The 27,511-nt window shown below is 39.0% G+C and overlaps 1 protein-coding gene across 8 annotated transcripts in view; it reads left to right on the top strand.

The window, feature by feature from the left end:
* cdk16 (cyclin-dependent kinase 16) overlaps window positions 1–27,511 on the top strand; it is a 123,011-nt gene that overhangs the window by 59,933 nt on the left and 35,567 nt on the right. For 7 of the 8 annotated variants that reach the window (XM_028813320.2, XM_028813319.2, XM_051933498.1 and 4 more), the window contains 6 exons: window positions 12,629–12,818; window positions 13,495–13,647; window positions 24,810–24,943; window positions 25,190–25,315; window positions 25,543–25,599; window positions 26,577–26,691. In XM_028813320.2, the coding sequence (XP_028669153.1) occupies window positions 12,692–12,818; window positions 13,495–13,647; window positions 24,810–24,943; window positions 25,190–25,315; window positions 25,543–25,599; window positions 26,577–26,691 (712 nt within the window). In that variant the 5' untranslated portion in view covers window positions 12,629–12,691. The remainder of the gene's footprint in view (window positions 1–12,628; window positions 12,819–13,494; window positions 13,648–24,809; window positions 24,944–25,189; window positions 25,316–25,542; window positions 25,600–26,576; window positions 26,692–27,511) is intronic. The other variant, XM_051933499.1, reaches the window with a different exon arrangement.

The raw sequence follows: 27,511 nt of genomic DNA, 5'->3' as shown, positions 1-27,511 counted from the left end.
GACTGTGTATAGCCAAACCACTGCCACACTACTGATGTCAAGTCCTTCTTTGGCACAAGCTCCTCATCTGCCATGCTGTTTGCGTGCATCTTCACACAAGAAAGCCATGTTGGGGACACGTGATATAATTTGGCCAATCATAACGGGAAATCATTCTGTTGATCTGTGGACTTGGCACAGGTCCATCAGTATCAAGTATTAGAAGAATATAAAAGATCACGATTCTGTACGATTTGCTTGAAAATGAGATTGTGGATGTCTTTAAGATCGACGACAATCTAAAATCGTCAGACGCGCACCCCTTATTTAAATATGCTAAAAATAAGTACAGGGCAATCTTGAAGCACCCCTCAAAATCTGTTTAATGCAAGATTATATTAAAAGATGCCTTTTTTCGATATTATAGACACTACGGAATAAGCATAGGGAATAATGCAATGTACAAACTGAAAATGACCCATCAGCCTAACTGGACTTATATGTGTAGCACCCCCCCTGGTGAAGAGTAACATTTAATTTAACAGTTTTTGGTTTGATCTGCTTCATCTTGTCATTACTGAGTGCACTGCTATAGCAAATATGGCGGGAGGTACCTAATAGACTACAAAAAAGGGCAAGACCTTCACTAACCTGCCCAGAAAGGCCTTGCCCAAGGCTGCCTGACCCCAATACTTTACTGGCTGGCTTTGGCCTACATAGGTCTACACCAGAATGTTGGCTTCAAAAGTTCAAAATATATGTAATCTCACAAAAATGTATCAAAATTCACACAAATGCCCTTCTAGGGAGAGGAACCATGTAAAACTTGAGCTAGACAGGACAAGACACTGATTGGCTTAACATTCATGTCTTCGGCATAAACAATGAAAACTAGAGTACATGAGGAAAATCTCCCATTTATTGGAGCAGAATGGGTAAACTCCTTATATACAACTTCCTAGGCAACTGAGCCCAGGTTAAAAGAATCTATAATGTCGTAGTGCGCAACCTCCATATTAAAGTTAAAGCTAAGAAATCCTGGACCCAGTGTTTTAGCACTTTTGTCGTAGGTTCTATTCCTAGCCCAATAATATTTGAATGAAGTTTGCACATTTTTCTAACATCTCTTCTAAAATGTCAGTTTTTACTGGGTACTCTGGTTTAATCTCAAAATCCCAAAACCAAGAGTGTTCTGTGGATTCTGTATTCAAAACTGGGGGAGTACATGTGTGTGCCTTGCAATAGAAAGAGGTTCTTTCCATGATTGGTTTGTGCACTTGTCACTGATGCAACTGGGATAAGCATTTGGCTCCCTGAGACCGTGGAATAGAATAGAAAGATTAAGAAAAAAGGGAGTTAGATGAAAATGTTAAGCATTACCTTTAGGTTTCTGAATATTATAAAATTCTTTAGAGATTTTTTTTAATAGAGCAGCTGTGTTTGATTATGTAATGTATTCCTATGGGGGCAAGAGACAGACCTGGTCACATTCTGGCCTGGATTAATCTAGATAAATTGCTTTTAGGAATTGACCCTGCCTAAAACAAAATAATCACTACATCACACCCCAAATGCCAGAGCTTCCTGTTCAGCCTTTCTGTGGCCTACAGGACGTTAAACCCCTGCTGATTTCTGTATGAGTACAGTATAAGATACTAAAATGTGATTCATTTCTCTGTCTCCCCCGTTCTTCCTACTCTTCCTCCTCCTCCTTTTCTTTCTGTACCTTTGAAACATACTGCACCTTTCTTTTTTCTTTTCTTTCTGAGACCTGAATGCCACTGCATGCTGCCAACACCCCCACAGACGTAGGCTGTCCACTGATTTCCTTTAAGGTGCAGTGGCTTTCTTTGTCCCCTCTTACTCAGTGCTTTCACATTATGTAATTTGTGATGTTTTTGTCAGTCAGTATTAGAGGTGGTGTGACGGGAGGCAGGAGAGAGAGACCAAGAGAGCCCAGGATCTGCAGTGCTGCACCTCATCTGTGTGCTGTTTTTAAGTCTCACCTTTGTGTGGTTTACTCAGAGGCTGAGTGTGTTTTGTACTCACAGCCCTCTCTGTGCTCTTTCTTTATACTGTTCAAATTTTGTGTAAGGTTCTCCATAAATAGGTTCTCCAGTAGCTTAAATTTCCCTCGGGATCAATGAAGTCTCTCTCACTGTCTGTCTCTCTGTCTCTCTCCCCCTACTTATCTGCCAGTCAGTCAGATCCCTTTGTCCATGTTTCATTTCAGGCATCATTTTTTAGGAGTATTCACTTTACATTTCTGTCTCTTCCTGTAATTGACAGAATCTACCCAAGATGCTCCATAATGGGGATGGTGCCTGATCATTTACTGGTCTCTTGCTGTTTTATTGGCTGCCTCCTGATCAGATAGCTAATTTTGTTGCCATCTGTAATTTGAGCCCTCTTCATTTACATGGACGTAGTGGGTGGAATAGACTTCTAGTTTAAAGGGTTTACACGTGTATGAAACTGGCCAGGCATTTGCGTTTGAGACTGACTTGTCTACAACACTGACTGTCATGGCTGTGTGCTGCAACTGTCTATATGTTGCTGTGATTTTTTTAAGCTAACGTAAGTGAAGGGTACAAATGAAAATTGTTGAAAAACTCATGAAGCATTACTCCAGTGTCATGGTGTATTGCATATTCACAAAAGTTCTGTGACGTTTTAGCATCTCTGCTAAATCAGTAATGCACTGAAATAGTGACTCTTAAAATTGTTAACGTTACATAACATACTCTGCAACCTGCTGGATGGGGTGCCAGTATATCACAGGGTGTTTGCTAGACACCTTTATTCAAGACAAATTTCTACTACCAATATACATACCATTGTTTAGAAGCCCATGCAGGTTTAATGATGTATTCATGGTCACAAAGTGAGGTGAGCAGCATTTCCATTTCAGTGCCTTACCCACTGATCAGCTGATCTCGGAACATTGACATAATTATAAAAAGGAATGTAACTACAATAACTTGCAGCTCTAATAAAATATGCCATGCTAACATGACCTATCAAACCTTTGATCCAGATGTAAATGCAGAGACAAGTCAGTCTTTCCTATTGCTTGATAGATCATTCCAGAATTTGAGAGCGCTACAGCTAAAATACAGTATTCTGTTTCCTTTATTTGCATTTAATATTGGAATTTAAAGAGTCCCTGCATCACTGCTTTGTATCCAAAATACCAAACTGTGGATTGTCAAGGACCCTTAGGTCCTACTGAACAAAATGACAAAAGAGATATTCAGGAAATCCTGCAGATGGCACAAGAACAGTGCTGCAGTGCAAACACAAGAGAACATTATGATGGAGGAGCTGAGTGGATTGAGCAATGTCTCTGGTTACAAGCAGAAAGGTAATCAGATGATGAGTGAAAAAACTGGACAGGGCCAGTCTGCAAATTCAGTTTTGGAATAAATGTTACCCCCATCCACTAGTCAGTCAAATATTAGATGCTTGACTAAGGCTGCACAACGTTTCCATGACACATTTTCCACGAGCACTTGTAACCACTCAGTCATTCCTCTACAGCCACCAGACTGTATAATGTCCGTCTTCCCCCTTCCAGGTCATATCCAAACACCGGACTGTATTTCTTTAGAAACACAATATGTTTAATTTCCACTGGGTATATTGTATGTAGTTCTGACAGCTGCACTTCTCTAATACTTTCTTTTTTTTGTTTACTTTTACTCTGTGTACTACATGGGTTCGGAAGCAGGTCAATTTCCATATATATTATCTGTCTGTCTGTCTGATGATTGCAGCTTTAACATTAGAGCACTGATATTAGTAGCTGTTATCCTGTAAAATGGGATTAAGACATTTACCACTTCAAATGTCAGAAGGAAGATTTCTTTTTTTGGCCCTAAACTTAGCTGGAAGCCAACATAGCAGTTTAAGAAGTGGAGCTGTGTGGTGGCTGTACTCCTTAGTCTGACTTACGATCCTTGGCACAGTATGTGGAATTAAGTGTGAAACAGGAGTAGAAAGATTTGACATTTAAGTATTGCAGTAGTCATTTTTGGTTGATGCAAGCGAATTAACTAACTAGGTTTTCTGTTTTCTGCATATTTAGTAAACACCTTAATTTAGTAAAGTTTCTGTGCTTGAGATGACACGTCTCACGCTGTGGCCATATGACAGTTAATGGTCAGATCAATGCCAATTTAACCTATTTCTGTGGATTCAGCCAAAATTAAGTGTAATTCCTTTACGTTTGGAGTTGCTATTACTACTCTAGTTCCTGTAGAATTAACTTAGCCAAAAGTTAAAAATAACTTTCAATTGTTCATCCCAGCAAAAGATGTTATTTAATATTAACTTAAAGAAATACTTTTGCATTTTATTGTTAGATACGTATGAGCCTCATTATCATGTATTTACATCTGCATGCGGCAAGATAAGAAAAAGTGAAGCGATGAGTCTAGGCTGTCATACAGTACTCAAAAAAAAAATTCATAAAATCTTGGTCTGGAGTGCTGCTGTTCTTGCTGCTCAAAGACAGACAAACACCCAGTTTTGCTTTGCACACAGGCAGTTAGTGCTGTTTGCTGTGATGCTGGATGCTGCCCTGGTATATGGCACTGCTCATCACATTCTGACCATGCCATAAACTATGCAGACAACTGGGAATTGAATTAGAAGTAGTAAGATACTGGGCACATGGCACTTAATGAAAATAAAATGTGTAGGTAAACTAAGGAAAGAGGGCCTACATCAGTCAAAGAGCAATACTTTGCTCCTGAACCAACTCCTCCTGCATTGCTGCTGCCAGTGGCACCTGTCTGCTTATGTAAGGGAAGTTTAGCAGCATGTCTGAGAGGGACTGAGTGCATGAGTGATTTGACAATGCCGTTCTGAAGCTTACTCCAATTTGAAACAAATGCGACATTTTCTATAAGAAAAGGTACAATTGTGTTGTCTAGACTAGTGACTCGTAATGTGATAAGGTTTCTCCAGTTCATGTTTAAGACATAATATTAAATCATGTGGCCATAGCCGAGACCCTTGAGATAAACCATTCTGAAGTGTCCACCACATGCTTTCCCATACATAAATCTGTGATTTTTAGAAATTTGCAAGCCCGTTTTTACGATTTTAATGAAATGTAATAAGCATATCTTTTTGGGAAAACTGTATATTCTTCCCTTATTGAGTTGCAGCTAGTACACTAATATGAGCAAAAATGCCAAGTCATTTTCTATGTTGAGCAAAATCTGCTGGTATTATTTCATAAAATCAATAGGCTCCTGTCATTTTGCAGTGTATCAAATTTCACTTGGACCAAGTGTTTTGGTTTTGAAATATTGTGTCCACAGAATCAAATCCTTCTACAAAAACGCACATCAGTCTAAAAGTATGCTCAAAATACAGTATGTCACTCATTTGAAAACCAGTAGATGTAAGCATTGATCCTATATATAGTTACATTTGTATATATCCACTTTCCTCCTTTACAGTAACTGCAGTGTTTTTTTTTTTACAATTTTTTAAAAATCAAATTCAATGCTTTTCTGTTCCTTTTTTTTTTTACTTTAAATGTTATAAAACATTGCCCACAGATTGTTTGCTTGCTGCTGTTTCCACTTTTTAAATTAATTCAAAAAAAGAAGCACAGTTATATTAACGTAGCTTGAAATGATGGAGCAAGCCCTTTGCTGCAGCATGGCCGTGAATTGAGACCCACAAAAGCAGAAGAGAACAGATGTACCCATGTTGGTGGTGGTACAGTCTCTTATGAGGAGGTCTACTTGTGTTTTGTTGTTTTACATCAACACGAAGACAAACAAATCCTGACTTGCAGATCTCTTTTAATGAATGGTGTGACACCAAATCGCGTTAGATATGCAGTTTTATCTCTCATGCAATGGAACAACTACACATACTCTAAATGAGAAGATCTTTAAAAATGATGTGAAGGTCATTGTTAGATTAATATGACTGGTGTCGATTTATCTTGTAGAGAATCTGCAGTATTTCTGCCCTTATAGCTGCTATTGCTAACAAAAACTACTAACAGTCCAGAAGAGCAACAGACCAATACAAGACTTCACTGTTCGTGAGGTTTGTGTTTTTCAGGTTACATGTGGGGATCAAGTCTCTTAAGAACATTCTACCTAATTTGAACATCTTTTAGACATAATTTATTTCTAGCCTCAAAACAGTCGATTTTGATGCTAACCAGTCTAAGTACTGTATGTTTATTTTTTCCAGCCATTTTTCCTGAAATTTGCATTTCCCATTTTTATGAGGCTGCTGAGCTCAGTGTACCGATTAATACAAGGCAGGTGAGGAGTACAAATACATAAAATATTAAAGGACTGGTGCAGTATAAGCCAAGATACATTGAGGTTGAAGTAACTGAGTAATTTGACTTTAGACATCATCTGTAAATGTAATTCCTCTTATAGTTACAGGCATTTTATAACCTTAAATTTTTTTTCTAATTTATACAAAGGCACTTTAAGACTTTTGAAAGATTTGCAGAAACCCTGTACTCCATAGGCTTGCTTCTTCTCTTCTTTCTCTTTTCTTTGGCCTCCAGAAGACACTAATCTTCCCAACTCCAACTTCATCTGTCTCGTGGATGGGAAGTGTTTCTAAATCCACAGTAGGAGTAACTTCCAGGATAGTCTAGGGAGTCATTAATGTCATGAAGAACTCCTAAAAGTTTCCCTACTAGAACTCATCCTAGTGGCCATAGGCATCCATACAACTCTGGCCCCAATTCTCTTTAAAAATCGTTACGGCTGGGACCAAACCCAGACCACACATCTCCATCATGGATGATACCAGAAAGCCATACGCAAGTTACTGGGCCTCCTTGATGTCAGTTTTCTGTACTTCACATCTCCCTGACACTTCTCTGCATATATTTGTGCCTGAGGAATATTTATCTCTTAGGCTTCTCATATTATGGTGTGGCATAGCATCCTTTGTCTGTGGTGGCCTTGTGTGACTGCCAATGTTACCAGTGATCTTACCACAATGTCATCCTGCAGTCTGAATAACTAAGTCTGTTCTAACTCTGCTTTAAGACAGACAGAGGGTTTTAAGTAATCAACAGAAGTTAGGACACCTGAGCAAATCGTTTGCTTCAACTTGCAAGGCTTAATTTACTTTAATTGCTGCAGAACATCTGAAGGTTGTAACCTATTAGTTGTTTCCTGAAAAAGGCCCATTTGTAATATTCCGAAAATTCCTTTTTTCAGTTTTTGCTAACCTAAACCTCTGGCAGTTTACTGCTTAACTTTTTATTTTTTCACCATTTTAGGTCATTCATTGAATTTCAGTTGATTAAATTTAAGGAAAAACCTGAAAAACTGAGGTGTTCTAAAATATTAACATAATTTTAACTTTTATGTATTTATGTGTGTGCATATATGTATATATGCATATAGTGTGTGTGTGTATGTATATGTGTGTGTGTGCATATATATATATATATATATATATATATATATATATATATATATACACTGTATATATACATACACTAGAGGGTTCCCACCTGCTCGCCAGCCATTTCACATCTCTGCCGCTCGCGTTGTGAAGAGGGGGGTTGAATGCGCCCCAAGGTGACATGGTCGCTCCTTCGAAACCCCCTCTTAAACGGTGATACAATGGGAAACAATTAGTTACAAATAGTTTTTTTACCTCAATAGCTGCTGGCTTGCTGCTGCTGCCGTGCTGTGTAATCTGCATCTCACATGGCGCTTCGAACATTTAAAAGCCTGTACAGTAGCTGTCCTACTGCTTGTGTTTTATTTCCGACCCCGGGAGTGGTTAAATCTCTTGGCACAAAATCCCATCTCGTGAGACGTGAGTTCTTGATATTTTTTAGGTTATAATTTAAAACAGAAAATTAACATTAAAGTTTGATAAATTCTGAACAGAATGATACCAAACATATATATGTAGGTTTTAAAACAAGCCCGATTTAAAGCATGACAAACAATGTGACATTAAAAACATCATCGTTGCACTTTTAGGCTTAGGATTTTATATATATATATATATATATATATATATATATATATATATATATATAACTTCTCTATCTCTAAGTACTTTTCTATATACAATATGTGTGTGTGCGTGTGTATATGATGTTATTAAATATATAAATAATCAAACCAAGGGATAATATTATTAGTTCACCTAAAATGCTTGCTGTTGAATTTGCTACATGCAATTATATTCTAATATTTGAATATTTACATAGTTTTAATAATGAATATTCAACCACAAATTCTGGTACAATTTGACAGTCCTAGTTCACAGCTGAGTGTGATATTCTACAGATGAAGATTAGTGCCTCCACCTCTTAGAGCAGGGTTCCATCTTGGAATGGAGTAGCTTTTTGTGGAGCATGCCACAGGATGATCTTATTGAGGAGTTAGAATGAAGGTCACACCACTGATTTGATGTAGCAGCAGCAGTCCTCCTATCATTTGACGTGGCACTCAATCTACAGTGCTACCCTCACACACAGATGTAAATGTTGGACAGTTGGAACACTTGAACAGTTGTGATGAGAACTGGTTGTTCAGCCCAACAAGCATTTATCTCTTATTCACCCAGATTGTGCAAAATAACGTCAAGTCAAGATTTGAAGGTTCCTAAAGGCCTCCTCTCAACCACACTACTTGGTAATTTCTTCTATGTGCCTTTGGTTCTTTTTGTGAAGAAAAACATTGTAATGTTTGTGTGAAAAATCTGTCTTTAAGTTTCCAACCATGTCCCCCTGTTCTTGTTGCAGAGTTTATTTTAAAGTAACAGCTGGGATCCCCTGCACTAATTCCTTTCATAATTTTAAACCCTTCAGTCATTTCACCTCTTAATTCCCTACTACAAAGCTTCAACCCCTTTAAATTCTCCGCTTCGCTCACATCTCACAGTTCTGAAATCAGCCTAGTTCCCCTCCTCTGAACTTTCATTAACCCTATAGAGACCAAAACTGAACACAGTACTCTAGGCGAGGCTTCACTAGTATGTAACAAATTTAAGCATAACCTTCCTTGACTTGTATGCAACACATTGTGTGTATTTACCCTAACATCCTGTCCTGTTAGCAGGTTTGGGACTGAAGAAATTACAGGTACAGGGTGTCTCATCTCACTGTCTATGACAGGGCAAGTACCTTGGCAATACGTGAAAACCCCAGAGTAGAATCTGAACTTCTCTGGGCTAGGAAGAGACAGATGAGGAGGTTTGTGCTTGTACTGAGGGTGTCTCTACGTGTCTCCATGGCCCACTGGAATAAAACCTGGCCTGGTGGCTTGGTCTGTTAAATCTGTGTTACTACCATGACGGTTATCAGGAAAAGTAGATGGAAATTAGGTGAGCAACAATATCAATAAAACATGTACTACCATAACTGATAAAAAGGTCAGGTAACAATGGTTGTACAGTATGTCATCAATTCAGTTACCATATTGCATTATTTGCAAAAGCTTTATACATTGATTCCAGGGAAGCAGTTACTGCTGCTGTGATAATGCACATGTCACATGTTGAAGCTGGTGAGTCACATTCCACAACTGCTGCCTTAGAGTATGTGAATAATACTCTGACATATCCTCCCACTCTTTGTATTTGATAGACTTGAAATATAAAATGTACTTTGAAGCTTTTTCAGAAAGTACAGCCAACACGGCCTACTGTTTACAACCCACACAAGGTGCATTTCCTTGGTTACTAGCCTGACAAAAAGTTAAGAAATTAAGCAGGATTGTAGACAATGGCAGGAAGCATATTCTAGGCTAAAATGGTGTTACCATAGATAGAGCTCTGGAAAATCACACTTTTTGTCAAGTTCTGGTATTTCAACTTTTCATCTGTCCATCCAAATCCTTTCTGAACATGTGCTTTATCTGTCACAAGCCTATCCTTGGAAGCCTTGGGAACAAAGCTGCAATCAACAGTAGATGGCGTTACGTGCATATACTTGCACTTGATGGTCTTTGGGGTAATGGGAGTCTTCAGATAAACTCAATATGGAGACAGAAAGAAAGTGAAAAACTCTCCCCAAGTATTGCTAAACCTAGAATTTGAACCCAGGACTCTGGAGCTATAAAACATCAGATAGACTTGGGACTGCTATTACTTTGCTGCCCTTTCGTTTTAGCCTAGCTTATGGCAAGGCCTTTACAGAAATTTAAACCGGTTTCATGAAAATGTCTCCATTGGTTTTAATTCTGTTCAGGAGCTGTCAACTATGATCAGGTATTTCAGCCTAATTAATGACATTATGGTATGCATGAGGAAAAGGGGTGGAGCCATTTGCTTAACCCCTTATGCCCTGAGGGGTTTTTACCATCATTGCGCCTAAATTACATACCCAAAAATAAACACCTATGATTCTGCTTATGTATTAAAGGAGCTGCAAATGGCTGAAGAGTAATGAGTTTAACACTCCAGATATTTAAAAGAAGGTCTGTCTGAATAAAAATGTTTGTTTCACACCAGTATCAACTAAATAATACAGAATAAAATGTGAAAATTATAGGAATTTCTCTCCAAAAAACAGAATGTTACAATATATAGTGTAACAAGGCACTATATAGGCACCTGACCCGACACAGAGGCACGTATAAAACAAACAAGACTTTATTTTTCTTCACCCGTGGGCGCATATCTTCCCCGTGACCCACAGGCAATACACAGTCCACAAAGCACTATTCCAACACCAACACAGTCTTTTCTCTCCTCTACCACCACTCCTCCTGAAGCTTAGTCCTCCTCCTCCCGACTCTGGCCCCTGAGTGGTGGTGGCTGGCCCTTTTATAGCCTACCCGGAAGCGTTCCAGGTGCTTGACCACCTGGACCTAATTGCACTTCCGTGTGGGGCTGAAGATTCGACCAGCTGGGCTGCTGACTCCATGCAGCTCCCCCTAGCAGCCATCCGAGCCCCCAACCAGGCTGTGGAGGACTCCATCTCCCATGGAGCCATGCGACAGGCTGGGGGATCACTGTCCGCCATGGAGGCTTCCACCAAGCGTCCTGGGGAGGTATTGAGCTGCCCATGGTTGCTCCCCCGGAACAGATGCAGCAGGGACGTCCCTGCCGGGCATGGGACCCGGCTGTCCGCCACAATAGCCAAAACATTTTATGATGCACAACCCCAGAGTCAACTTACTATTGTGTCCCAATCTGTCAACTATCTTTGTACTAAGTTTGATTTCATATCCCACAGCACTGCAATGTTATAATATTTGGCACAAGGCGTCCCTGTTTCTGGAAACATTTGGTCTCCTGCACCTAAACAATCTCTCAAAAAAGTATTGAAGTTATTTTTAAGTTTTTTTTTTAAAGTGTGTATGTGTGTGTGTTTATATAGGGCTGTACAAAATGAAAGAGCGGAATTCAAAAAAATTTTTCAAACAAACTATATAAGACAGAAACTCATTCTGCACATCACTGGATAGAGGAAAGTTCAAAGTTTCGTCCTATGGCTCTTGAGGTTGCTTGCACTCAACTTGAGCACCATGTGTAGTGCGACAAACATCAGAACGGTAGAATATAGTCCCTAGTTACTGAATTCACAGCTTCCTCAATTCGATGTCGCAAATCCTGAAGTTTAGCGGGCATAGGTAGAACAAGCACTCTTTCTTTAATGTACCCCCATAGATAAAAATCGCAGGGGGTAAGGTTTGGAGACCTGAGAGGCCATAGACGATGAGCAAGATCTTGTCCACCTCTTCCAATCTATCGTCCTGGAATGGTGTCGTTCAAGTAATGCCGGACCTCAAAGCGGAAATTAGGCAGGGCACCATCTTGCATGAAAATGAAGTCATTCGAATCTTCTTGAAATTGGAGAAACAACCAGTTTTGTAGCACATCCAGGTATGAAAATCCAGTCACAATTTGCTCCGGCAAAAAAGAAAGGCCCATAAACTTTGCTTGCAGAAATGGCACAAAACACATTTACCTTTGGTGAGTCTCTTCCATGTTCGACGACTATGCAAGGATTTTCATTCCCCCAAATTCTATCTATCTATCTATCTATCTATCTATCTATCTATCTATCTATCTATCTATCTATCTATCTATCTATCTATCTATCTATCTATCTATCTATCTATCTATCTATCTATCTATCTATCTATCTATCTATTTTTCTTGTTGTCAGAAAATGGCAAATGTGAAATACAAGGAAAAGACAAGTGCATACATTCATTTTCCTGCCAATTTTTTCCAATGGTGTGGACAATGTTCCCCCACGTGAAACTGCAAGCAGCAGCGTGGCCTGATGCAGTATGATTCACGACGTTCAGTTTAAGAGCGGTCTCCTGTGAAAGTCTGCCCAGTGTGAATTGGTGTCCCCATAGTAAAGCTCGAGTGCTAGCATGGCTTGATATAATATAAATATGAATATATCCACTGCAAAGCATTCCTTCATGAAACTGGAAGAGCGCTGCTCAGGAAACTAACATAATGAGAAGGTGCAACAGACAGCATCTGGATATGGTTATTAAACCCATGATGCATAAAATGTAAAATTGCATGCCGCATGCGTATAGGAAATGTCTGTGAAAGTGGAGGAAGCCTGACCGTGGTAATGTTATCACAGCATCAACTCATCAACCCACTGTGTATGTTCTTCTAATATCTTTTACCTCCTCTTTCCTCCTAGGCCATTTTTAGGAGTGTGGCTGACCAATTGCGAAATCAGCCTCCAACCCAGCCCCCTCACCTGATGGACAGAATGAAGAAGATCAAGCGGCAGCTGTCTATGACCCTACGGGGTAGTCGGGCTTCTGAGAAGACCCTTTCTGAGCTCTCAGAGCAGATCAACATCGAAGATAATGCAGCAAGTGATAACGGTAAGGGAATGAGCATAAATTAGATCATGTACACAGTCCAGTTTGGGCCAGGACATGACACCAGCATAAATTCTTTTAGAAATTCTCAAACAAATGTGAGTTCTTGCAGAGGACAGGCAGGGATTTAGTTTGCTTGCTGTTGTCTGTCCTTCAGTGGGTCGGATAATGTGCAGGTAAGTGCACCCCTTCTGATTCCTACTAGCGCCTGCAGTCTGATATTCCTACATTTTTTTATATATATTTTCTTCATGTCTGTTTTGCATGAGCCCCAGTTTCTTTTTTAAAAAAAGAAAATGTTCTTTTGAATTGATTTTTTTATAATTTCTTTTAATTTCCTGCTGTTCTTTTTTTCCCCTTCCTACTCCTTTCTTTCCTCTGTCCATCCTGTTGCTCTCCTATGTTTGTCATATTGTGTCTTTTCATTCATTTCTCTCAATTGCTTCTCCTGCTGTCTTTATTTTGTTTATTTTCTATTTTAAATCCCCGATTGCTTTTGCTCCATCTCATGCTGTCACATATTTGGCCTCACTTGTTTTCCTCCTTGTCCTCCACCTCCTGTCTGTCATTCTTTCATCCCGCTTTGCCTTCCCTGTACATTGCACATCCTCCCGACTCCACCACCTTCCCACCTACACCATCCCTACTCCTCCTTGATCCTTCTCCTCCTGCCCCTCAGAGCCCATCGTGAGGAATGGGAAGCCGGCTGCCTCCCACAGCATGCACTCCTTCTTGCACCAGTACGCCTCCCTCCGCAAGCCACCACTGCGCCGGCCTCACAGCGCCATGGGCCGCAGCCTGAGCTCCTACCTGAATCGCAACAGCCGCCTAGGTGATTATCTGTCTGTCACTTATGTGTGCACGATGAGCCTAGAGAGAGTGGAGTCCTGCCACGGTGATGTGTGGGTTTGAAGAATGTGCATGCTCCTTCATGTTTCTTCTGCACTGCATATTTCCGCACATGTGTAGGCCAGATCTCTGCTGTGTGTTTGTGTGTGTGTGTGTGTGTGTGTGTGTGTGTGTGTGTGTGCACGCACATATGGTTCAGCTTTTATGTGGGTAAGTATGCACTTATATATGTCAGTGCTTTTGACCAGCATCTACTCAAATGTGTAGTGATTCTTAAGCTTTCTTGCACTGTGTCAGGAGGCATGGCGATGCTTCACAGAGGCACTGTGTGTGTGTGTATATTTATAAGCATGTGTTTAATGGCTTAAAGTGGAGGTCTGCAAAGTTGGCTCTAGAGTGCTATACTGGCTGCAGGTCTTTGTTCCAACACAGTGTCTGAATGAGATGTCAATTATCGTTATTGAAGCACTTATTGCACAAATAACATTTTCTTGCTTTATTTTAGTTGTCTTGCTTGTTAAGATTCCCCACCCTTAATTGATTATTTTAGTTTTAAACAGCTTCATTTACTGTTTTCATTAGCAATAAGATGTAAATGCCAAAGGAGCCAGCAGTTCTCCATCTATCTTGTTTCCATTTACACTTCTGTGTATTCACTGTAACCTTTCTGGAGTAAATAAAACATCTAGGAGGAAAGTGAACAGAAAAAAAGTGAAGCAATGGAAATTACTAGACTGCTTCAGGCTACCAATTGGAAAGGAAAAAAGTCCATGATATAAGAATGACCTGACATGGCAGAATGAAAACACCAACAAGCCATAAAATTAAATGTAATCTGTTATTACTAAAGACTGCTTTCTAATTAGGCAGTCGAGTTGGAACAAAACCCAGCTGCTACTACGGCCCTCCAGGACAAACTCTGCAAACCCCAAGTTTAAAGTATGCAGACCCTATTTTGGATACTGTTTGTTGTTAGATCTCCCAAATGATGGAGATAAGGATTATGGATGCCTACATAAGTTATTAGCAAGATCACCATTCTGGTCTTGTAGCATTAGAAGCAAACCAGTCAGTCAGTTAGTCATAATCCAACCCGCTATATCCTAACACAGGGTCACGGGGGTCTGCTGGAGCCAATCCCAGCCAACACAGGGCACAAGGCAGGAACAAATCCCGGGCAGGGCGCCAGCCCACCGCAGTGAAGCAAACCAGAATTTACATTTTCTTAATAGTTTAGTCTTTGTGTAACTAAGTGCACAAGAACTCAAGAATTTCAGAACATTGGTTGAAGATCCTTTTCAAACAGTTACTGCCAATAGGTGAGCTGCTTTTCTCATTCATGACTAGAGAGGCTATGTTGAAAAAGAGCCTGCTGTCCATGCTGATGCAATGGTAGATGGATGTATAAATTTAGCAGTGACAAAAACTAGGGGTCTCATGTATAAACAGTGCGTACACACAACAATGTTGCGTATGCCCGTTTCCATGCACACATTGAGATGTACAAAAACTGAACTTGGTGTAACACTATGTACTTTTCATGGTAGCCTCAGACCAGGCATACACACATTTCTGTGTGGTTTTGTAAATGGGTTGCACCCAGCATCAAACAAGTCCAACTGTTTTTGTGTGGCTTCTGTTTCTTTTTTAGATTTGCATCCATGACACAGGCTTTATCAATACACAGAAATTCATATCATATCATTTACAAATTTAAGGCACTTGATTGTAATCAAGCTGTTACAGTATAATGGTGCATGGAATGGCCAAACTATTCCAACTACCATGGTTGCTTTAGCGTTGTTAGAAGATATTGCAAATGGAAGAATTAGAAGAGAGCGCGTATTTACAGAGGATGAATCTTCTAAGTAGATTTCGATTTCCAAGAGCTATCCTCTTGGAGCTGTGTGCTGAACTGGTGCTGGCTTTACAGAAGCAGACTTTGAGGAATTGTGCTCTACCTGCCCCTTTGCAAGTTCTGTCCACCCTTGGGTTTTTAGCCACAGGAGCTTTTCAACATGTACTTGCTGACTGGTAGGGTATTTCACAAACATCACTAAATCACTCCATGACAGCTGTATGGGATGATATTATCCACTTGTCATCCAGATAGATAAGATTTCCTTACACTGTGGTTGAACAGGAAAATATCAAAGCGCAAATCACAGCAGCACTCAGTTTCGAAAATGTAATCGGAGTGGTCGACTGCACGTACATTGCTATAAAGGCGTCTTCAGAGAATGAATTTCCTTATGTAGATAAAAAACATTTCCATTCTATTAATGTGCAAATTATCTGTGATGCAAAAATGCATCTCATTACAGTTGTGGCAAGATGGACTGGCTCAACTCATGAATCATGAGTTGAGCCAGTCCATCTTACCACAACAATAATGAGAAACAATTTGTTGAGAAGCAGTAGTATTGGGAACAAACTTGAAAATGGTGTTGTGTATGATGGCGGACTTCTTGGCAAGCTAAAATATTTAATATTGCCTCTTTGGTCAAAATTGTAAGTTATCTGTGTGATGTAACCATATAACACGATTACTTGGGTATCTGCTGAAGATATGGCTTCTCAACCCGCTGACTAAAGAAGAGTAATGTTATAATGACCCGCAGTGGTAAAATGCAACAGCTCACTGTTCAAACGATGTGAGCTTAGGAATTCTGCTACCAGCAGTGGTGTTGACACTCAGATGGTGAGCCATAATATCTGACCACTTCTTTTTTATCTTGGGCACTGTGCCACTTCCTGAACTTTCTGAACCGCCACTCCATGCAGTTTCCTTTTGTTGATTATACCACTGCTTATTCCACCAAATAGTAAATTTTCCTTGCCTCCACTTCACTGAGCAAGACCTGAAATTCTTCTTTTTTTCCATGTGCTTTTGCCATTTTCTCTTAACAAAACACTGAATAGCTGTTTGTATTGATTTACATATTAAAATAGGCAAAATTCTGGGAGGAGTCAGGGTGGGGCTGTAGGCACATGCATGTGTTTTAAAATTCACATTGTTTGGGATTTATAATGGGAAAGAGTGTAGAACTTTGCTTATGCACAGTTTTCTGCATTCAAATTTTTTTGTGTTTGTGCATTTCTAGTTTTGTCCTTATGCCATGTTTTAGTGTGAATTCTACGCAAGACGTTATACACAAGGCCCAACGTGATATTGTTTGGGATTGATCCAAAATGTGTGGGCTGGTACATATCAAGGAATATTGTTCACTTTTAGTCAAAATATTGATGACGTAATGTGTGCCTTTGGATGTTTCACAAAAGGATTAGATGTAGCAGACATCTTGATGTTGGGGGAAAAAAAATTTCCGTGCTTGTTTTACCAACCCGCTGTATCTCTTTACAAAAGTCACATCTGACAATGTCCACTATCACATTTTTAAGGTCTTAAAAGCTGATGCTGATAATCAAACGTAGCATTCTGAATCATGCTTAATCAAATTCAAGGTGTGAAGGGGCTAGAGCCTATCTTGGCAGCATTGGGTGCAAGGAAGGAAAAAACAGCCCTGGCAGAGTGCCAGTATATCACAGGGCCTCCTCACATTCACAGCCACACTCACATACAGACTGGTGCCAGTTTGGATCCGATATTGGTGGTAAGGTAAATTTATTGTTCAAAGTACTGTGTAATGCTTCAGAAGGTCAACTACCTGGAGCCACTCCTGAAATAAAAGAACAAATTTGTGAGAATACAGAAGTAAAATAGAAAAATGAAAAACGTTAATAATCAGTCAAGATTGGCAGTAATGTTTTGTGTTGGGAATGTAATACATTCTGATAATTAGTTTTGCTTATTCATTTTACAGCCATTCAGGCATGAAAAGTTAATGCAATGCCTTGATTGAATACACCTATCTAAAACTCAAAATGAGACATGGCAAATAAATACATTATATAAGGACAGCTGAGACACTGATAAAATCCTGGAGACATATTGTATTTAGACAGACCCCTAAATAACAAAAACATCACACAGGGCTTTAGACAAAGAAAAGCTGACATGCTCCTCAAAGAGCTGTTTGTTATAATAATTGTTTTGCTTCAGTTGTGCAGGAAGAGCAGGTCGTAGAGCAGAATAGTAGATCATATCATCAAGCTGCTTTACATCTACCTTCCTAACTCAAGCTGCCCCATCTTTTGGCGTTTTATGCCCATTTAGTTCAAACATGCGCCTGGGGCACTACGGCCACAGACTTGGTTAAAAATTGCAATTCATGTCCATAAAAAACAAACTAAGTTTTAACATAGTCATTTCTCCATTTGACCAGCTAGCAGTTCCCACAGCCAATCATTTGCTTGTAAAAATGTGACAGTATAAAATATTATATATATGTACAGATGAACATCACATGAGAAATTTAAATATGCCAATGATTATTTTTCATTTTCATATTTTTCTGCTTGTATAAGTGCTTGATGCATGGACTGGTTGCATGGTAGCAGATTCTCTCCCAGAACTAGGAAGTGTTCAGATACGAAATATGGCGCATCTCTGGGTGTACTCATACTTATTACAGCAGTGAAACTGGCAGAAACTGGGATACCCAGGGAAGACTCCAGTGCCCAGTGGAAATCTCCAGCTCAAACATCTGTACCACCTTTTCACTTCAAAAAGAGAGTTATTTGCTGTTTCAGTGTACTTCTATGTCCAATGTTACCAAGCTATTCTAAAACCTTTGGGAATTTGGTAACTTGTGAACTAAGATCTTTAGATCTGATCTCATGGTGTTGAAGCGTTGGATTAGGGGTGCTTTAAACATGTTCCCAACATAGTGATAATGCCATCTTCTGTTAATAATATAAATGTACTATTATTATAATTTTGATATGAATAGGAACTACAATGAGAAATCAAACTCAGCACAATTGTTTTTTCTTTAGCTATCAAATCCTGAACATTGAACTCATTTTTATATTTGGCACAGAATATGAGTACATTTACATTAATAGTACGGCTTTGGTTTTAGTGAACCAGAGATGTTTCTTTAGACATGAAGTTAATCTTTGATGCTTATAGCAGTATTGTTTAAGGGACCAGCCAAATACCTCTGTTTGGACTTTGGACAGCAGGTGGACATTCAAAAGGACTGTGCCCACGGCTCCCATTGGCAAAGATTACCTCTTGTTTCCACATGCCATGAAAATGCATCCACCTTGTAAACTGAATGAATGGAAGCACACCTTGATGTTTTCATCTGTAATTTGCAGGATTCTGACTTATGAAGAGGGTAGGCACACTATAAATAAAGTCACTGGGATGTAAATTTGTATCACAAATTTACTACTTCTAGACCAATATTATTAGGTTTTGATGCTCTACACTTGTTAACTGCTATCAACGTAGGACAGACATATTTTATTCACTGAATTAAGGATAGTCCTGGCAGCCTTATTAAAATGCCAAGTATACAGTAAGTGTGCCTGTTTGTTGATTTACAGTTTGTTATTAATATTAACATTACGTTATATGCCAACATTTTGTCTTATTATTGACTCAACACCCTGGCCAGGGTTGGTTCCTGCTGTTGCTGTTGGGATAGAGTCAGCCCCCTAGAAGTCTAAATGGACAAAGTGAGTAAAGAAAATAAATGCCATATGGACATTATCTGTCAGAATTTGACACCTTAAAATTGCAGATTTGATGATTTGATTTTCAGTTTTCTTAAGATGTATTGGATTGTCAAAATTTAGTGAAAATGATTTCTGCTTCAATTATTTTGTTTTACTCATACCTGAGAAAAAAAAAATCTGAACAGAGAGAAATCTTTAACAGAGTTAAAAACTGATGGCAACACTTGCTCCGGACCTTCCCATCCTTCATCACAGCATGCAGCCATGTGTTCACCAGTAGATGAACTAAAGCAGCAAGTAACTTTTTTGTATTATCATTATATTAATATTTCAACCACTTTTATAGTTCATTCTAGTAAAACAGATTACTATCAGCTACTCCAATTAATTGTTTTTTTAAATATTTTAGTAGCATGCCTAGGGTCATGGAGAGTGGAGGAAACAGATTTTCAGAGCAACTGGGTAATCTGGCTAAACCCAGAAAGTGTCCATTATTAAACCATTGAAGATGGTCCATCTTCCCAGTACACAAAAAATTGATAAGTTGATAGAAAATTTTATAGATAATTCTTTGACAGAAGGCCAGTATAATTGTGAAAAATGACATGTAATGCCATTATTGCGTTTTAACACAGATCACAACTGTAACATCAATTTTATGAGCTTGTATGTTTGGTGGACATTTTTGAAGATAGGCTGCTGAACAGAAGATGCATGGTGATGAATGATCTTCATGAATGATAGAAACAAGAAGGACTTGTATACTATATATGGTTCTTTCTGTCAAAGTACAGGGTAAATGGTTGGTGTTGACTTCTATGAAGAAGTGTTGTATTTTGTGCATTTTGAGCTTTGTGACAGCCAGGGTTGATTTATATTTACAACAACAACATTTATTTATATAGTACATTTTTATACAACATACAAAGTGCTTCACAAGATGACAAAGAGAAAGTTACAAGGAAAGAAAACAGTTAATATAAGACAACAATATTAAAGAAAAGGTAACAATAAAGCGAAGTAAGGTCAGATGGTCGAGAAGACAGAAAAAGCACAAAAAACTGGAGCTGGAGAAAAAAAAAACAAAATCTGCTGGGGTTCCAAGGCCAAAAGACCGCCCACCCACACTGGACATTCTACTTAACATAAATAGTCGTAAATCAGTCCTCTTTGTTTTCATGCTTCACATGATGAAGTTGAGACACCGTTCTTCATTCCATCATCTCAGGGGGCTTCCTAGTGCCTTGATCAGTTGGTGGTGGCACAGCTCGCCACCACAGAAGTACTGGAGAAGACAGCAGAGAATAGTAGAGATTAGTACAGATGCAGCATTATTGAAGAATACGGTAATTCTAAACTCATATAGTCTATAAGGAATACAACTGAAATGAAGCTACAAAAAGCCATATTAAAATAGTGGGTTTTAGCAGTTTTTAAAAAATGTTCCACAGTATTAGCCTGGTAAATTTCAATTGGTAAACTATTCCAGATTTTAGGTGCATAACAGCAGACAGCTGCCTCACCACTTCTTTTAAGCTTTGCTTTTAAAATTATAAGCAGACCTTCATTTGAATATCTGAGGTTACAACTTGGGATGAAGGTGAACAGGGATTTCACAATATAGGAAGGGGTAAGAATAGTTAAGGCTCTATACGCCATTACTAGAATTTTAGAGTCAACTCTGCACAACACGGGTAACCAGTGCAGCAACACTGAAACTGGTGATAAGTGCTCAATTTTTTTTTTTCTAGTTAAGATTCTGGCTGCTGCGTTCTGCACTAATTGCAACTGATTGATGTCTTTATTAGGTAGTTCGAATAGGAGTGCATTACAGTAATCTAGTTGACTCAGAGCAAAAGTATGACCTAATTGCAGTGTTATAAGAGGTCAAACCTTTGCAAAATACCTTAAGTGAAAAAATGCAGTCCTAGTAATCTTGGTAATATGCGATTTGAAATTAAGGAGACAATGATTACCCCTAAATTCTTTACCTCTGTCTTGATTTTTAAACTTAAGAGATCAAGTTTATTTCTGATGTCCTCGCCTTATCCATGTATGCCAATCACTAAGACCTCTGTTTTGTTTTACTTATTTAGTATGAGAAAGTTTCTACTCATCCAATCAGAAATACTGCTAAGACATTGGATCAGAGAGCCAAGAGCATCAGGGTCATAAGGTGCTTTCAGTAAATACAGCTGTTTTCCATCTGCATACCTGTGGTAACAGCCTTGTGCTTTGTGATAATCTGACTTAATGGAAGCATGGAGATTGAAAACAGAAGCAGACTCAGAATACAGTACATAGATCCTCATGGTACACCATATACAATTTCATGGGTCTCCGAAGTACAATCACCACAACTCACAAAGAATTTTCTACCTGCTGAGTGAGACTAAAACCAATTTAAGACTTTGAAAGAGAGGCCAACCCATTGTCTAAGGCAATTTATAAAAACACTGTGGTCTATGGTGTCAAATGCTGCACTCAAGTCTAGGAGAACAAGAACAGATATTTATTTTATATTTAAATATTGTCAAGTGTCATCATTATGTTACAAGTCTGAGAATATATTATCGATATAGTTTCCACTGATAACTATACTCAATAAAGCATTATTATCTGGAAAAAATAATCTGTGGAGCTAGAGAGCTGGAGAAGGTGATATGAAAGTTGCTTTTTAACCTCTTTAATTGCTTTTCATATAACACAATGTATTTTAAACCTAAATAGCTGGATACAACACTGGGACAGGCTAACAGCACAGTGTCAGGAGCCCTCTGGTTGCATTGACCCTGACATTCAAAGCTTTTCTAGCTGCACTCACACTAATATTCCATAAATGTACATTCTGTAGACAGTTTTTGTTTCAGGATTATAGTTAAGTTCTCCTTTCTTCTGTAAGGACTATGTGCTTGTTCTGCTCATTTCCTTTAATGCATTCTTGGATTAGTACAATTCAAGACAATGGTCTACTATCCATTCTCCTTCTTGGGCTTACTAGCTTTGCACAGAAAAATGACAGCTGGTCCATTCAGTTTTGATGTTACCAACTCTGTAGTTTCAGATTATTCCTGTACTTTACAGGCATCTAATTACTTGGGCAATGTGTCATGGTTTACATATGCATTAGTGGGACAGTGTATCTGTAACAACAAACAGGCCTTTGCATAGCCATGAAGAACTGTGGTCAAGCTTTCTCTTCTTCAGTAACTTGCAGTCAAACGTTTCTGCTTCCAAATGCTAATTTGGATATTTGCTCATTTAATTCCAATATGGTAATGGAGGCTTATTCAGTGTACATCGGAACAGAAGACCAGAGGCAGACAGTCTAAGTAAAGGAAAGGAGTACCTTTCTTGCCTGTGGACTCTTCTAAATATAAGACTACATGTACTTTTTCCATTCTAGTAGTCAACCCTAATTACTGTATTTTAGTTTATTGGTGGAATTTTATGTTGCATATCTATTTGTTAGTGTAATAGGCTATGTTATTAAAGCTTTTCTAATGGTATTTCATGTTGATTTATTAGTTTATTTAAATATGTGTCTTTTGCTTATAGTAATACAGATAAAAGACAAACTTCACAAAATGGGAGTCATGGCTTCTACTTGATTGTTTTGGGATAAGCTGTGGGTCTCTATAGTTCTTACCAGGAGATAGTTGACAGCAGAAGTGGGTTGAGTTGTGTACTCTTTTTAAAACTGTCTTCTGCAAGTATTGAGTTGTCCTTTTGTCAAGCAGATATCTCTCTATCTCCTAAAGCTCAATATTTACAACTAGCCAGCGCCCACCGTAGCATATGCCGGTGTAAGAACAGGAACGGAAAACGGTGAGAAAGGAATTCAGAAATCAAGAAGAAATAAATAGTTCTTGAAAGACGCAGTGTGTGTGTAGAATTTCCAGCCAAGTAGAATTACATGTGAAAGTGATAAATAAATCAGACTTTCCGAATTTACGTACTATGGCCATGGCATCCTGATAGTTTTGTTGCATGTATCTTGGACTTCCTGGAAATGTGGACGGTAATATGATCATTTTGCCTACACGTACGTTGTTATTTTCAGCATTTGCATGCAGTGCGTCTGATAGTTCCATGCACAGATCTTGTTGATGTAATCTGAGATAGTTGAGACGCACGCCCTCTGTTTTAACATACGCATCTATGACGTACTGTTGGAGTAGTTTGCCGCTAGAGTGCAAAATACTAAATGTATTCCTCATTGCTAATCTGTACGCGTAAAATTGGCATTGAGTAAGCCTTATTCGCTTGGCGGTTCTTTTATCGGGAACATGTTGTAAATCTTTGTGCCAGCCAATGTCTCCATAAGGGAATAAAAGTGGGTAAACCATAGGATCGCAATTCATATTGAGTGTGGAAATCTGTTTACAGGAGTTGCCTATGTGATAGATGCAAATGTCCCTTTCGGCAGGCGTTTTGCCATCTTTTCCGACGAAAATCGCTGCAACATCGGTGTGACATGTCGGGGCATTGTATTGTCGTAAATCCTGCCTAGGGTTTTCCTTGTAAACCATTCGTACAGATGCTGTTGGATTGGACTGAGCGTTGTCATGGATGTGTTTGTATGATTTAGCGAAGGGGTTGATGGTTCTGAACATGGAATCTAGCTGGAGAAGTACATTTTCACTGCATGCAGAGTTTGCTTTATTTTGTAAGCGTACTTCAGTAGCTTGCGCTGTGTCAAAAACATACAACTGTCCATATCCTGGAGAGGTAGAAGTGTTAGCGTATAGTGGAGAGATTTGGTGATAAATTTGCCTGTGTATTTTAAAATAGTCCGTGGCCAGGAGGTTGAGTTATCTGTGCACCCATGGAAGCAAACGCTAGAGAAGAGTTGTATTCTATAATGTGTTCATGATAATTTTTAGCTTCTGATATTTGCTGTGTAAGAAGCTGTTGTAAAAACACAGGTGGCTTCTGCAAAGGTGGTAAAGCTACTTTACCGTTGTGGCAGCACCTCGAGTGTTTGTTTGATGTATTACGCTGAGTAGGCCAGTATAGTGCATGACATGGAAGAGGACGAATAGGAATTGAGAAATGCCATGTCGGCTGCATGTGGGCGGGACCGGTTTTGAAGTGGAAGCAGGACGAACCAGAAGAGAAATATATATGAGATGTATGTGGTCTGTATACATAGGTTTCAGAATCACATAAACCTTGGCTAGTCTTGGTTACTTGTCCACAGTTGAAGGACATAAACACATGTGACAATAAAAGCAAGTATATACCACCAAGTTGTTGTGATCTGTCATTTCAATGTCGTCCACTTTTCCAGCAGCAGAGGTGTTACTTAGCTTTTGTATCTCTGAGATGGCCACTCATGCCTGGCAGTCCAGGAAAGCCTGCATGTTTAATTGGCAATTATAGTCAACATCACCAGCAGTGTAGGGTCCTCACTTTACTACATTTCATTAGCACATTGGTGTAACCTCTTCCTAATGCATGTTACCAGTCTACATAGTGCCTGAACAACATTGTGGCAGAAACTCAACACTGTTACCCTGCACCCCTTCCCTTCCTTTCCTCCTTTCTCCACAGAAATAGTCCATGAGGATCTGAAGATGGGCTCTGATGGAGAAAGCGACCAGGCCTCAGGCACCTCATCTGATGAGGTGCAATCCCCTGTGCGAGTGAGATTGAGGAACAGTGCCACCCGCAAGATTTCAACCGAGGTAATGTGACTTATGAGTATATATGCGAAACTGAGTGTTGCATCAGAGCTGTCAACTTCTGCAAACATTGATATGACTTCCATGTAAATGGCTGAGAGAACATCGTAATCTTCCCAGGAGTCTTGACCCATTTAGTTTTGGATGATGTTCTAGAACTGGATGGCCAAAGGGAGTGAATGATAGAACTACATTGAATCATATTGTCGCTATGCACAATAACTGTGTTTTATTTTTTTTAATCTACAGGACATTAACAAGCGCCTGTCCCTGCCTGCAGACATCCGGCTGCCAGATGGCTACTTGGAAAAGTTTGCCCTCAATAGTCCCCCATTTGACAAGCCTCTGAGTCGACGGCTACGCAGAGTATCTCTGGTAGGCTTGCATGTTAAAGCAGGGAGTGGTGGGGAGGACAAAGGGAACTGAGATCTACCCACTTATTGACAACTTACCGAAACCATTCAGGAATGAAAACATCTTTGCTTTTTTAATTTGTAAAACAAGACATACTTTAAATATTATACTAAGCAGTTCATTCAGTAATACAGTTTTACTTACTTCTTATTAGCTAATACTGTATATTTCCCCTTTGTTCCCTGCAGTCTGAAATTGGTTTTGGAAAGCTGGAAACGTATGTCAAATTGGACAAGCTTGGAGAGGTTAGCACATATTCACTCTTTTCCTTTCAATTACTTGATATCATTTTTCTCATTTATATTGTCAAATGAAGAAATATAGTAGGTTACTGTCAGCCTGTCAATACATCTGTGTTACAGAGAAATTATTTACCAGGAGGCAAATATTAAATTTGCAGCACAGATTTTGAATTTAGACAGAATTCAAAGTGACAGCACCACTAGATCCCTGATGGTGGGATCCTCTTTACTTCTACATTCCCTAGGTCTTTCTGGCTGTATGCAAAACTGTCTTTTAGGCTATATATGCTGCGCCCCATTAACAGCCTGTTTGGAGCCCTTGTGTTTTCAATCACTATGTGGACCTATTGATAGCCATCTTGCCTTTCTCTAGGCTTCATCTTATCCTGTGTAGAACTATCAAAGCCTGAATTAATATGCCAGATGATGACATCTTTCTGTTGCGCTGATTATATCCTCATATCTATTTACAGCTCATAGATGATGCAGTAGATTTCATAAATTTCAATCTTGTTTGAATTCCCAAGCAGCATATTGCATAAAGCAGCATGTGGAAATGAAGGCAGTGAATATGAAGATTGCAATAAACACACACAAGAAACTCCCATTTGGACAACTTGCATAAAGAATACAGCTTTTAAGGCTGATGCAGACATGTGTGTTTATAAGTGTAATACTGCATTCATTTTCATACTTTATTTCAGTGTGCAAGCATGTTTTCCATTTCCTCCACCTTCATTGCTTGGCAAACTTTAGATATTTTTGAGATTTATTTATCATTGCCAGTTTTGACACATAGCCAAGCATATGTTACTTGGTCTGCAGCAACCTTTAGAGCTAACGTAAAAGTTTTTGATATAGAAAGTAAGAAAATGAATTCCCAATGAACACAGAGTGTTTACTCAAAATATTTTGTGTAAGGAAGCATTTTCTACTTAGTTATGTAAACTTGAAGGTACCTTTGCCTTATTCTTCTTCAGGGAACCTATGCCACTGTTTATAAAGGAAAAAGCAAGCTTACAGACAACCTAGTGGCGCTTAAGGAAATCCGCTTAGAGCATGAGGAGGGGGCTCCATGTACCGCCATCAGGGAGGGTAAGTACAGCCTGCTCTCCCTTTTTTTTTTTTTTTTTTTTTTTTTAAAGGCTCGTTAAGCCATAAATGTTCATCTTGCAAGGTCATCTTTTTTATTTAATAGTATTTTTCTGTACACCATCTGACAATGTCTGCTCTGTCATTATGTATCCCATATATGTTTTGACAGCATGTTCCAATAAGCAAGGTTTGCATTGCAATCATTCAATAGAGGAGCACTGTACTGTTACTATTATGGCCAAGTGTTTCAGAAATTGATGTCACTAGATTAATTATATTTATTTATATTGTGTATTTTTGCAAGATGATGTTTTGTCTTGCTGTTGATTATTGTTAGACATTAGCCCTCTGTAGGTGAGAAGAAGTCGATAAATTGCCTTGAGCTTTGTTTTCAATCTCATTTCATAGCATTCTATCTGTGACTTTATTTCCTTCATTAACACAACCCTTGGGCTTTCCTCTATTTCCCCTTCTTTTTCAATTTATCTCTTGAACCACTAGCCGTAGTCATATGTTACTCTAAATTGCTTACTGCTATTTCAGTTTACAGTTATAACCACTTAATCTCCCTGTATGCCGAAGGCATTCTTCTCTATTTATGCTATGCTCCTCCCAATAATCCCCATATCCTAAATCTGTTTAAGTCTATATGCACCTTTATAAAATAAATTGAGGAAAATCCTCCCATCTACCTCTTAATGATCTATGTCAACAGGCCCCTCTTCCCTGTTTGATAGTGGTATCTTGCAGGCATGTGTATTTAGGGATCAGTATATCCATTTCACTTACAGATATTGAGTCTCATAATTATCACTGCATA

This window comes from Erpetoichthys calabaricus, chromosome 11, assembly GCF_900747795.2.
Source record: "Erpetoichthys calabaricus chromosome 11, fErpCal1.3, whole genome shotgun sequence".
In the NCBI taxonomy this organism is placed as follows: Eukaryota; Metazoa; Chordata; class Cladistia; order Polypteriformes; family Polypteridae; genus Erpetoichthys; species Erpetoichthys calabaricus.
Note: the sequence above shows the minus strand (reverse complement) of the source record. Positions and strands in the feature narration are given on the sequence as shown.